Source organism: Glycine max, chromosome 18 (genome assembly GCF_000004515.6).
Source record: "Glycine max cultivar Williams 82 chromosome 18, Glycine_max_v4.0, whole genome shotgun sequence".
NCBI lineage: Eukaryota > Viridiplantae > Streptophyta > Magnoliopsida > Fabales > Fabaceae > Glycine > Glycine max.
Genome location: NC_038254.2, coordinates 12,087,292 through 12,098,644, shown reverse-complemented (window position 1 = coordinate 12,098,644; position 11,353 = coordinate 12,087,292). Strand labels below are relative to the sequence as shown.

The 11,353-nt window shown below is 33.7% G+C and overlaps 1 protein-coding gene across 2 annotated transcripts; it reads left to right on the top strand.

Annotated features, from left to right (window-relative positions):
- The first annotated feature begins 763 nt into the window (after positions 1 to 763).
- On the top strand, positions 764 to 6,026 carry LOC100813931 (probable receptor-like protein kinase At2g42960). 2 transcript variants are annotated; one of them, XM_006602187.4, is made up of 9 exons: positions 764 to 808; positions 1,287 to 1,443; positions 1,958 to 2,682; positions 2,817 to 2,921; positions 3,103 to 3,225; positions 3,907 to 4,077; positions 4,179 to 4,308; positions 4,424 to 4,633; positions 5,427 to 6,026. In XM_006602187.4, exons 3-9 carry the CDS (start codon positions 2,018 to 2,020, stop codon positions 5,553 to 5,555), a joined length of 1,533 nt encoding a protein of 510 aa, XP_006602250.1. In that variant the 5' UTR covers positions 764 to 808; positions 1,287 to 1,443; positions 1,958 to 2,017; the 3' UTR covers positions 5,556 to 6,026. The 2 variants fall into 2 exon arrangements, with proteins under 2 accessions (XP_006602250.1, XP_014626508.1); XM_014771022.3 differs by lacking the exon at positions 764 to 808 and having other exon boundaries at positions 827 to 1,443; positions 1,893 to 2,682.
- The last annotated feature ends 5,327 nt before the right edge of the window (positions 6,027 to 11,353 follow it).

Below are 11,353 nucleotides of genomic sequence, written 5' to 3'. Positions count from 1 at the left end.
GAAGTACAAATTATTATTATTCTTTAAAATAATCCTAAGAGATTGATCGGGTAAAGTAAAATAGAGTCATATATAAACACATTGTAAATTTAATTTTTATTCACTTTTTATATAAAATAAAATATAATTTCTTTTATACATATACTCTTTATATCTTACCTTAGACATTAATATGGCTGACATAATCTAATTCGATGTTCAATATACATTTATAAAAATATTTGTCAGAAAATGTCAACTTTTTAAATAAAGCTTAATATTTCAAATAATTAATCTTTAAGTGCATGTTTAACTTTTCTTTTGTTGCACCTTTAACGGATGTTTGTGAAGAAAATTTTGGATCTCTTTTGGATTCAACGTACCTTGAAGGGTTTATTATCATTTTTCCAAATATAGGCTAACTCTAGTTAAAGAAAGTCCTAACTTTTTTTACTTACCAAAAAAGAAAAATCCTAATTTTATCCTAAATTTTTCAAAAATGATTTTTAAACACCTCAAATGTAATTCAAACCATAGATCAAAAGAAGCATGTATAATAAGTATGGCATATGATATAATATGTAAAAAGAGACGAACAAAATGAAAAGGATTAAAGTAATGTCTTAAAAAATATGATATCTCTAAAAATCAAAACTGGAAATTTTTTATCACCAACAAAATAAAATGCTTTTAAGATTTGAAATATATAAGCATTTATTTTTATTTTTTATTTTTTATTTTCTTTTCCTTTCATACAAATAGGACAGTTTGGTAAGTATACCTCAGAACAAGCTAGATTTGGTTCGGAGTTCAACCCTGTTGGATTGAGGTTGACTCTCTCTCATCAACCCACTTACTTCATCTTTCTCTCTCCTCTTTTCCTCCCTTCACTTTACTTCTGTTAGCTTATTCAATACACTTTTTTGCTTCCAGCTATAAATGCTTCACCTGTTTATTACATTTTTGCTTTACCTTTACTGTTTCTCTCTCTCTTGGTTTCATCCATTGCAAACCATGCTTCCTTTCCAGCTAATTAGGTCCCTCCCTCATCCTTAAGCACAGTACCCACCAACCGTTTTTCCCCACCATTGCTTGTTTCTTCTCCAAAATCTACCCATTTTCACTCACTCTCTCTTTGCATTTTTTTTCTCTTCATAAAAATAGTATTTTTGTCTGGCACTCCAATATATCTTTGTTTATTTATTTCTTGGTATCTTAGTCTTTTTGCCTTGAGTTTATATGTGACCCACTTGAGGTCACAATCCTCTATAGTTTAACTACATACAAAAAACTGCATCTTTTTGCAGCATCTTGGTTTTGTAGGGCTTGTTCTGGTATTGTTCTGTCATTCCTGCACCCATCTATGCTCATTGGGTCTTTGGAGGTTCAGAGAGAAGACCCTCTGTTGCTTCTGTGGGTGCTGGAGATAGAGGATCAAGGAGGGTGATTTAGATCAACACAAAGGTGAGTGCTTTGTGTCTTTTAGAGTCACTTTTTCGTTTTGTTTTTGTGTTTTTGGAGAATTGGCATTTGGGTTTGCCTTTTGTTTGCTTGGATCATAAGTGATGCTTTACAAGATTACTTTTTAGTGTTGGATTTTTACTTGTGATTAGAATTTGCTTTAGATAGTGAAGGAATCCTTACTTTCCATATAAATTGTGAATTTAATGTGCCTTTTGTAATTGGATTGGCATGAACGCAAATGGGTTTCTGATTTCTTAAGTTTTTATGTGTTGCATTACTTTTTGATTCAGAATACCTGAATAGTAAATTCCCACAATTTGATTTAATGTTGCTGCCGGATTATGTTGGATTTTGATAAAGTTGGAATTAATGATTAGATGAGTTGCTGATTTTGGTTTTCTGTTTATGTGGATTCACTCCATGAACTGGGAAACTTGGCTGTAAATTAGAATGTTCGGATGTGTCTGTTGAAAGTTTGTGTAAAGGGACTACTTAACTATGCTCTTGCACTCAGGTGGGAATGTATTGATTCTACTCTCTGAAGAATCTGGAGATCAGCTTGTAGCATCCAACTATGTCAGCAAACAGTTCTTTGCATGTGGAATTATCGAGGAAGACTTCGTTTTTGGGATTGAGATTATGGGTTTTGATTGGGATAGGTGTTGGTGTTTTTATAGTTGTGATTCTTTGTGTATTATCTGTATGGGTGATGTTTCGGAGAAAGTCTAAAAGATCTCTGGACAAGTACTCTTTGTCACAAATACCACATGTCTCAAAGGACATCATAGTTGACATGGTTGGGGTGCAGATATCTCATGATCAATCAGAAAGTGTAGCTATTCCTGTTCATGACAAACCAAGTGAGAACAACTCGAACAAGTTGTTTTCTCATTTGCACAAGAGCAAATCTGGCGACGCCGATAATATCAGTCAGTGCAGCTCGGTTTATCATCACGAGAGAGGATTTAGTTCAATGTCGGGGGAAGAAGGAAGCTCCGGGACTGTTAAGAAGCAGTCTGCATTGTCATTTGGAGGAATGGTAACGGCATCTCCTCTAGTTGGCTTGCCAGAAATTTCTCATCTTGGGTGGGGCCACTGGTTCACACTTAGAGATCTGGAACTTGCTACTAATCGCTTCTCACCAGAGAATGTGATTGGCGAGGGTGGATATGGGGTTGTTTACAGGGGAAAATTGATCAATGGATCCGAGGTGGCAGTGAAGAAAATTCTTAACAACTTGTAAGAACACTTGATGGTAGCATTGATGCCATCTTTGATTTTATCCTATGGCTCTTATCTTATTATCATTATTTCTTGCATGAACAATGACATTTGAACTTGCTTCGTAATTGCATAATGTGTTGAATTCACAGGGGACAAGCTGAGAAAGAATTCAGGGTGGAAGTAGAGGCTATTGGCCATGTCAGACATAAAAATCTTGTGCGCTTACTTGGTTATTGCGTAGAAGGAGTTCACAGGTAAGCTTTGTAAAAATATCACAAATGCATATTTTCCCTTCTATATTCGATCACATTACAAACTTTATTTTGTGGTGGTCTTAGTCTTACTTTTTTTGTCAAAAATTTGAACAGAACATCTTTTCCTTGTTATATAGTTCTTTTTCTTTCATAATAAATGCGGTTGCCGTCTGATTTGCAGGTTGCTGGTGTATGAATATGTAAACAATGGTAACTTAGAACAATGGCTACATGGGGCTATGAGCCAACAAGGGACACTTACCTGGGAAGCTCGAATGAAAGTTATAACTGGAACAGCCAAAGCGTAAGTTCTACTTGAAAAATTCAAACAGAGGACAACATTTATTAGTTATGTTGACTTGTGCAAAATTGGTTTATATGAATTGTGATTGTCTTGAATCCCTTACAAACTTTCATATCAAAATACATTTTCATGAGTTTTTACATGTTCACTAAATAATTTTTGAATAGTATTTGAATTTAATTGGAATATATTGACAGTGTAAACATTTTTTTGTACTGTCATCCAATTAAGGATTGTCATTTGTTAACTTTTGTAATAACTATTTTAAAAGTCATATTTTAGGGTGATTTCAAATTGGTTGACGGTGTCAAATTTTTTATACTGTCAATGTATCAAAATTAAACTCATTTTTTGTATGTGTATACAAATTTGTCATTATTGTCATTTGAGAGTGTATGTTGATATTGCTATTGTTGGCTATATATTCACAATTTTTGCAATTTATTTGGTCCATTAGGTTTCTGGACAATACAACCATGTGTACTCTGCTGATCTGCTTCAATGGTTCATAGTTAAATTCCTAAACTTAGTGCTAAAGGGACCTATTACCAAGATTATAATGTTTTCTATGGTTTTATGTTTGTGCTTGCTTCACTGGATACCTAATTTACTGTTATGGCAGTTTCAACATTAGGCCTAATTCCACTGATTAAACTCCTTATTTACTATGACTGGTGGCAGGCTAGCTTACTTACATGAAGCAATAGAACCGAAAGTTGTTCACCGGGATATAAAGTCTAGCAACATATTGATTGATACTGAGTTCAATGCAAAGGTTTCTGACTTTGGTTTGGCCAAACTTTTGGATTCAGGAGAAAGTCACATTACTACTAGAGTAATGGGAACATTTGGGTATGCACATGTTTCAGTATCTACTTGACTACTTTATAGATTTTATTTAAAGGATTGCATAAATAGAAACTTATTCCTATTGGACCTGTTCCCAATTTCAGTTATGTGGCACCGGAATATGCTAATACAGGTTTGTTAAATGAGAGGAGTGACATTTACAGCTTTGGTGTTCTCCTGCTAGAAGCAGTTACTGGAAAGGATCCTGTAGACTACTCACGTCCTGCTAATGAGGTATGAAATACTTAATCAGTGCTTTCAGCTTTCTGCTTCTAACTTCTTTGTTTTCCATGAAAAGTGATCACCACTGTTTGTATGGTGAATGGGATTTTGATTATCCTCATGGCAGGTGAATCTTGTTGAATGGCTCAAGATGATGGTGGGGACAAGGAGGGCTGAGGAAGTTGTGGACTCAAGGCTTGAAGTGAAACCATCAATACGTGCTTTAAAGCGTGCTCTTCTAGTTGCTCTTAGATGTGTTGATCCCGAAGCAGAAAAGAGGCCCAAAATGAGTCAAGTTGTGAGGATGCTTGAAGCTGACGAATATCCATTCCGAGAGGTTCCCTTCACTATCTTATCCTCTCATATTTACTGTAGGAATCTGAATCTTTTATCACAATTTGGAAGTTTTGGATGTTTTTTCTCCTTGTTGGCTTTTACATATCATCAAGACATCAACTAGACTGATTGGAACATAGGATGTCAACTCAGGAAAAATATTTTCTTTTTTGGTGCTTAGTTTTATTGAGCCTATATATTTAGCTTCTACTCAAACTAGTTGGTTTTTGTGCACCTTTCAGCGCAAGTGTAAAACAAGGAAAGAATATTGATTTCTTGTTGCATAGTATACCATTGGGAATATATACATTCTCAATAGCCTTCTCGTGCATAATATTCTAGTGGGCGATATGATGAGCTGTTATTGTCTGCACTATTGAGTGTTGAGGATGACTCTGAATGTTTTCTTCATTTGCAGTTAGTCATGCTCAACCACGAGGCTAATAATAGTATCGCTGTCATGGAATAGCCATATTTTTATGCCTGTTTTGTGTTGAGCTTCTGTTTGTGGAATTATTGTTGAATTTGAAGAACTACTAATGAATAACTTGTTCCCTAATTTATTCTTGGAATTCATCATTTTAAGTATGCATGACCATTACATGATTAATTATTAGTGATTAAATATTGAATGTCATGGATCCTTGGTCCTACCTAGTTTGTGTATGTGCATGGATTGGTTCATTGAGAAGCATAAGAGATTTGAATGTAGGATTTCCTGCATGTTACTTGAACTCTTCACCAGCCCACTTCTAGTGGCTTAGTTAATTTAAGCTGAACAATATCACTTTCAGGATCGAAGAAATAGAAAGAGCCGCACTGCAAGTATGGAAATTGAATCTCTGAAGGATATTTCTGGTCCATCTGATGCTGAAAAGTTGAAGGGTTCTGAAGGCCATGAACCAGAGACAACTCAAGGGTAGGATTGACAACCATACTTGACTTGACTTAACCAGCTTGTACAATTGGCTGTTTCGATTTCCGTAACCAATCAAATACTATATATGTTCAAAGTTTGTATTGAGATTTTTTTTCCACATCCGAGAAGAGAATCAAATCTAAGAGGAGAATCAAGTTGGAGGTAGCTCATTTGGACAATGAAGCATTTTCTTTTTCAACATGGTTATTTAAGGATATGATAATGATACACGAAATTTGCAAGGAGGATGTAGTCAGGGCGAGTGCATTAGTTAATGTTGTACATACAGATGTCTGCTGAGCCAATCTCTTGCTTACATGACTGCTAATTTGCAGCCATTTTTGTCTGCTTAAGAATGGAGATGATGAAAAACTGATATTTTGGCTTCATTGTAGTTGCCGTTTTGCTTTAAGTTAATCATTATGTATAAACTCCAAAAAGTATTATGTGAAGTGACAATATCCCTTTTTCTTTTGCAGTAGTTCTGATTTTATTATGTTAGTTTCTCCACAATTTGGAAATGGTTCCATATGTCTACTATCTGTGTTCCTATCTCATTTGAAACTGTTGTACATAAAGGGGAAGATATGCTCTGTGGTTCAATTTGCAACCTACCCGAATGATCATTGATCAAACAGAAAATGGATAAAATAATGTAATAAACAAATTTATCTTTTCTGACAGTATACTTCCAATTCCAAGTTGCCTATACCAAATGACACACCAGCAGGTGGATGATTATACTAGTGGTTAGTTATAACTCATTTTTTCTTTTATTGTTTTCTGATTTTGATTTCGACAAAACTTAGATATAGTTTATTAGGTGTTTTTTGTACTGATCTCGGGAATTAAAGTTTCACTCAAATAAGTTCTTTTGTTTGAAAAAATAGTATCAAAAGTCCTGGAATTTGTGCTTAGGGCCTACTCAATTTCACATAACTCTTGTAAAGTTTACAAGAGAGCACTGTCTAAGCTTTATAAATTCTATTTGAGTCATATTGATGTGGGATTAAACTATCACCCTTGATGCTGCAATAAATGCAACACCGAAGGATATTACAATTAAGGCGTTAAGGCGAGTTAGAGGTGACTATAATTAAGGAAAATTTTCAACACTTAACTTCATGTTTAAGTCCAAGGTTATGGACCTCGAGCATGGCAAATGTAGGTAACCAATCAAAAGATTTAAAATAGGTTTTTATACTATCTTAGATTTTGGGCTTAGGACTTAATTCACCCTCACAAAATTAGTTGGCATGGTGAATCATCTTTAGAATACAATGAAGTTCTTTGACATGATTTGCATGTCAACATCAAGTGTATAGATAATGGTAGTTTATAGAAACAATAGTTTGGTTAATTCTCTTTGTGCTAACAAAAGAAAGAAAATGATTTAAATACAAAAAATCAATGTCTTTTTTTCATTCTTCCTTTTTTTTCCATTTAGATTGGTTCTATTTATAGACCATCTTATACCTTTTAGTAAAAAGTTACACCCCTTCAAAGAGACGCTTCTTATGATTATTGGTGAAAGGTCATCACATTATTTTTGGTGAAGAAAAACATCCTTTAATGAAAAAATACACACTTTCATTAAAAGATATAATATACTTAAATCTTTTCACGTATAGACATATATTTTCATGAAAAAATACAACTTTTCATACATGCATCTTCTTATAAATAAACATATATTCTCATGAAATTGCAACATTTTATTAACTTTGACAATCTCTCAAATCATTTTATTTCTGTGCATATCAACAAGGAAATCATAAGGTGTGGATGTCACATCTTTTTATTTATCTCTTCTCCCATTTCTATCATATCAAATAAGAGAAATTCTCCCATTTCTATCATATCAAATAAGAGAAATTCTCCCATTTTCTTATTATCAATTCTCTCTCCATCTTCTCTATTTTTCACCAATTTTTTCTTTATCAATTAGAGTGTGAAGAATAAGTTATCCTTTGAATGAGATGCTTTTTCAGTGTTTTTCATACAATTTTGAAATTCATGTCCAATAATTACACGTGCACAGAGAGAGGAAAGATCAAATTATTCTAAAAGTAACTTTTGTAAAATTATACTTTTTAATAATTTTTTAAAAATATTATATTTTATTAATATAATTATTAAATATTTTCATATTAATTCAATGATCAGACACCAAATTTTTAATAAATATAAAATTTATAGCTTATGTAATCTCATAATCAACATTCATTTATATTTTTAAAAAGTACATTGTAAGTTAAATTAAATATATTTAATGAAATATTGAATAGTTTTGATTTTTTATAAAAACCTGTTAAGTTTATTTATTTAATGAAAAGTTTTAATTTGAAATTTAGTGTTTATAAAATGTTATTCAAGGAATAACTTTACCGGTTTTTTACTACTATTTTTCTAAACTATGAATTATTTTAGTGATACAAATATATGAGAATGCTTCTAGAAAGACTACATCAAATGAGATGTGGACTCATCAGGTATGTGGCAAGCAAATGACTCTGTCTGGGGTGGGAAATGTTGGTAAACCCGTTGGATTTTATTGAGTGGTTCATGTGTACATGCGATTTCCTGCATCTAGCTGTACCCGATTCCCTTATTTTTATAAAAAAAATATACAACTATTACCGTTCAGAAAAAGCATTGTCCCCCTCCCCCTTTCCCTAAGAAAAAGCACTCTTACACGCTTTTAATGTCGTTGTTATTTTTTTTTTTTTGGTATTCCAATTTCCCAACTTTAACTTCGTGTAGGCATCAGTGGGGTTGAAATCTCAGTTCTTTATTGTCTTTTTTCAAACTAAACTGTTCTTGTGCTACCTATCCAAAACAACATCGTATAACAGTTGTATAAATATTTAATCGTGATTTAAATTTAAAAATCATAAAAATGATATCATTTCAAAGAAGTAACACAGGGACAGCTTGAAAAGGAACAACAGAAAAGTCAAATTCAAATTTTTTTCGTTTGTCTAGTAGAATAATATCTTGTTTAGATGAATAAATTCTCTTAGATTTGACCTATGAGTAGCCTTCTTCTAGTGAGAGTGACACCGCGGGAAGTCAATATCTATTTAGGATGAATATGATAAATAAAATGTAACTTACATGTGCATACATTGTTTGTCATCTTATAGTGAGAGTAACACCGTGGGAAGTGATCATGATGTCCACTAAGATATCTTGTGGGTGCATGATAGCTAGTGAGTGTCATCCACACAAGTTCTGTATAATACAACCATTATGCTAATTTTTACCGTTAAATAAAAAATAAAATCTAAATAAAAATACATAAATCATCTGTTTATCTCGTACATTGGATTACAAAGATTTGCCTATTTATAGGAAGCGTAAACAATAATTGAATAATAAAATGTTAGGAACACATGTCTTATGAGAAACAACTGCTAGATCGAAAACACGACACCTGACCTTTGCTTTCCCAAATTGTCGAAATCATAACCGCTCACATAACTGCTACCATTTGTCGATTTAACTAACTAATCCTGCTTGACTTTGCTACCATTTGTCGATTTAACTAACTAATCCTGCTTGACTTTGTTCTTTGAACGTCCATCAATAGACGTCTTTCCTTTGCTCGAAGACATATTCTCGATTGCATGTGTTATTTACTCATAAGTATTATTGGAGGTCCATTAATAAACATTATTCTCTTTGCTCGAAAACATATTCTCGAATTCACACATTATATATGCACTCCATCATACCTCTTCCAATAAATCAAAAATACATTCTCGAGCATCTTTATGCTTCAAACATTATTCATAATTGACAATCGAAAACATATTGTTGACTCTTCAAGGCTACCCTTGGATGTTTATCAGCAAACACCTTATTTCCACTCGAAAAATATCGTCGATTTCTTTATGTTGCACAATCTATAAAGCTCTTGTCAGAAATAAAAAATATATAATCGACTTTTGTTGTAACAATAGTTTATGGTAAACCGAAAAAATTATTGACTGAGTTGCAGACAATGTCACTTTCTTTAAGACGTATCGTGACACATCCAAAAATTGTGCAAACAGACTATCAATCACGAAGTCCCTAGGATAAAATAGCCCAGATCACTGTATAAGATTCCCACTGCACTGAGGGAACCTTTTCTAGAATTACACCCTCTTGTATGACTTGAAAAGTCACTCTAAAGCCACCCGAAAAATATGACTTGAAAAGTCACTCTAATAGCCAACCGAAAATATGACTTAAAAAGTCACTCTTATAGCCAACCGAAAAATATGACTTAAAAAATCACTATTATAGCCAACCGAAATTTTAGATGAGAGGGAGAAAAAAAAGTTGAGGAAATGCTTCTCAACTGGGACAAACAAAAATGAAGAAATGAGCTCTCTCTATATAGGGAGAAATACTATTCAAGTGTTTATCTTGAGCGATGTGGGACTTGAAACCTTTTTTTTTTCAAACTTTCATCCTTTGTTCTAACAATCCCTCACTTGAAATTTGAAAAGAGGATTTTCGAGAATTTCATAAAATTGTGCATAAACAAAGGTGTCATACAACTTGAACCTTTGCATAGTGAGTAAGATTCAGATTTTACTAGAATGACTCGAAGTCTTGAACTCTATCTCTGACATCAAACCACACACAACCTTTTCATAGGTGTATTCTATAAAGCCCGTGCATTAAAGACCATGCACGTCTGTCGGTATAGTGAACACTGTAGAAATTTTTGCCCAAAATTTCATATGAAGCGGCCCCCACTTCAACATTCACATAGGTGAGTCTATCAAGAGTACTCCTGTAGCCTAGGTACTCCACTCAACATAGAGTATAGATCTCATTAAGAATTACGAATTTTTTTCATAACTAATCCTCTTGTTACTTCAGGAATCATGCTGCTTTCACTTATAACAGCATGTTCATCTCAATCACTTCATAACTTGTAATTACCCATTGAACCCAGTTCTTGGGATCTCCAGTCATTTAGGTTGGGTTACCATCATGAATGATCATCGCAGTAAGGGCAATAATCCCATTCTTTTAGAAGTGTTATGGACTTTCTCTCTAGCTAATCCTTTCGTCAAAGGATCTGCTAAATTATCATCAGTGCGTACGTGATCCACTCTAACAACTCCTATTGAGAGTAATTCTCTAACAATGTTGTGCTTACGACGTATTTGTTGTTTCTTACCATTGTAATAACGGTTCTCAATTTTTGCAATAGCCGTGGTACTATCGCAATGGATCAACACAGCTGGTATCAGTCTTTCCCATAATGGAATCTCTGCAAGTAAGCTTCTCAGCCAACTTGCTTCCTCACTAGTAGTAGCTAGTGCTATCATCTCAGATTCCATAGTGGACTGAGCTAAGATAGTATGTTTCTTTGATTTCCAAGAAACAGCTCCACCAGCTATGCTAAATATATAGCCGCTGGTTGCTTTGCAATCATCTGAAAGAGTGTTCCAATCTGCATCGCTGTATCCTTCAAGTACAGCGGGAAACCTTTTATAATGTAATCCAAGGTTTATGGTTCTTTTAAGGTACCTCATTACCCTTTCAATAGCGTGCCAGTGCTCCATACTAGGTCTACTGGTAAACTTGCATAATAATCCCACAACATAGACTATGTCGAGTCTAGTACAATCAGTGGCATACCTAAGGTTGCCAATGATACTTGCGTACTCAGTTTGTCGTATACCTTCACCAGTGTTCTTAAACAGTTTTACACTTGGATCATATGGTGTACTAGCAGGTTTACAGTCAAAGTAATAATATTTCTTTAAGATCTTCTCAATGTAGTGAGATTGATCC

Bases quoted from the DNA above. Each gene is read 5' to 3' on its own strand.
- LOC100813931 (XM_006602187.4), top strand. From the start codon at position 2,018: ATGTCAGCAAACAGTTCTTTGCATGTGGAATTATCGAGGAAGACTTCG. The intron at 4,078-4,178 runs GTATGCACATGT...TCCCAATTTCAG, and splicing joins AGAGTAATGGGAACATTTGG to TTATGTGGCACCGGAATATG. The intron at 4,634-5,426 runs GTTCCCTTCACT...TATCACTTTCAG, and splicing joins ACGAATATCCATTCCGAGAG to GATCGAAGAAATAGAAAGAG.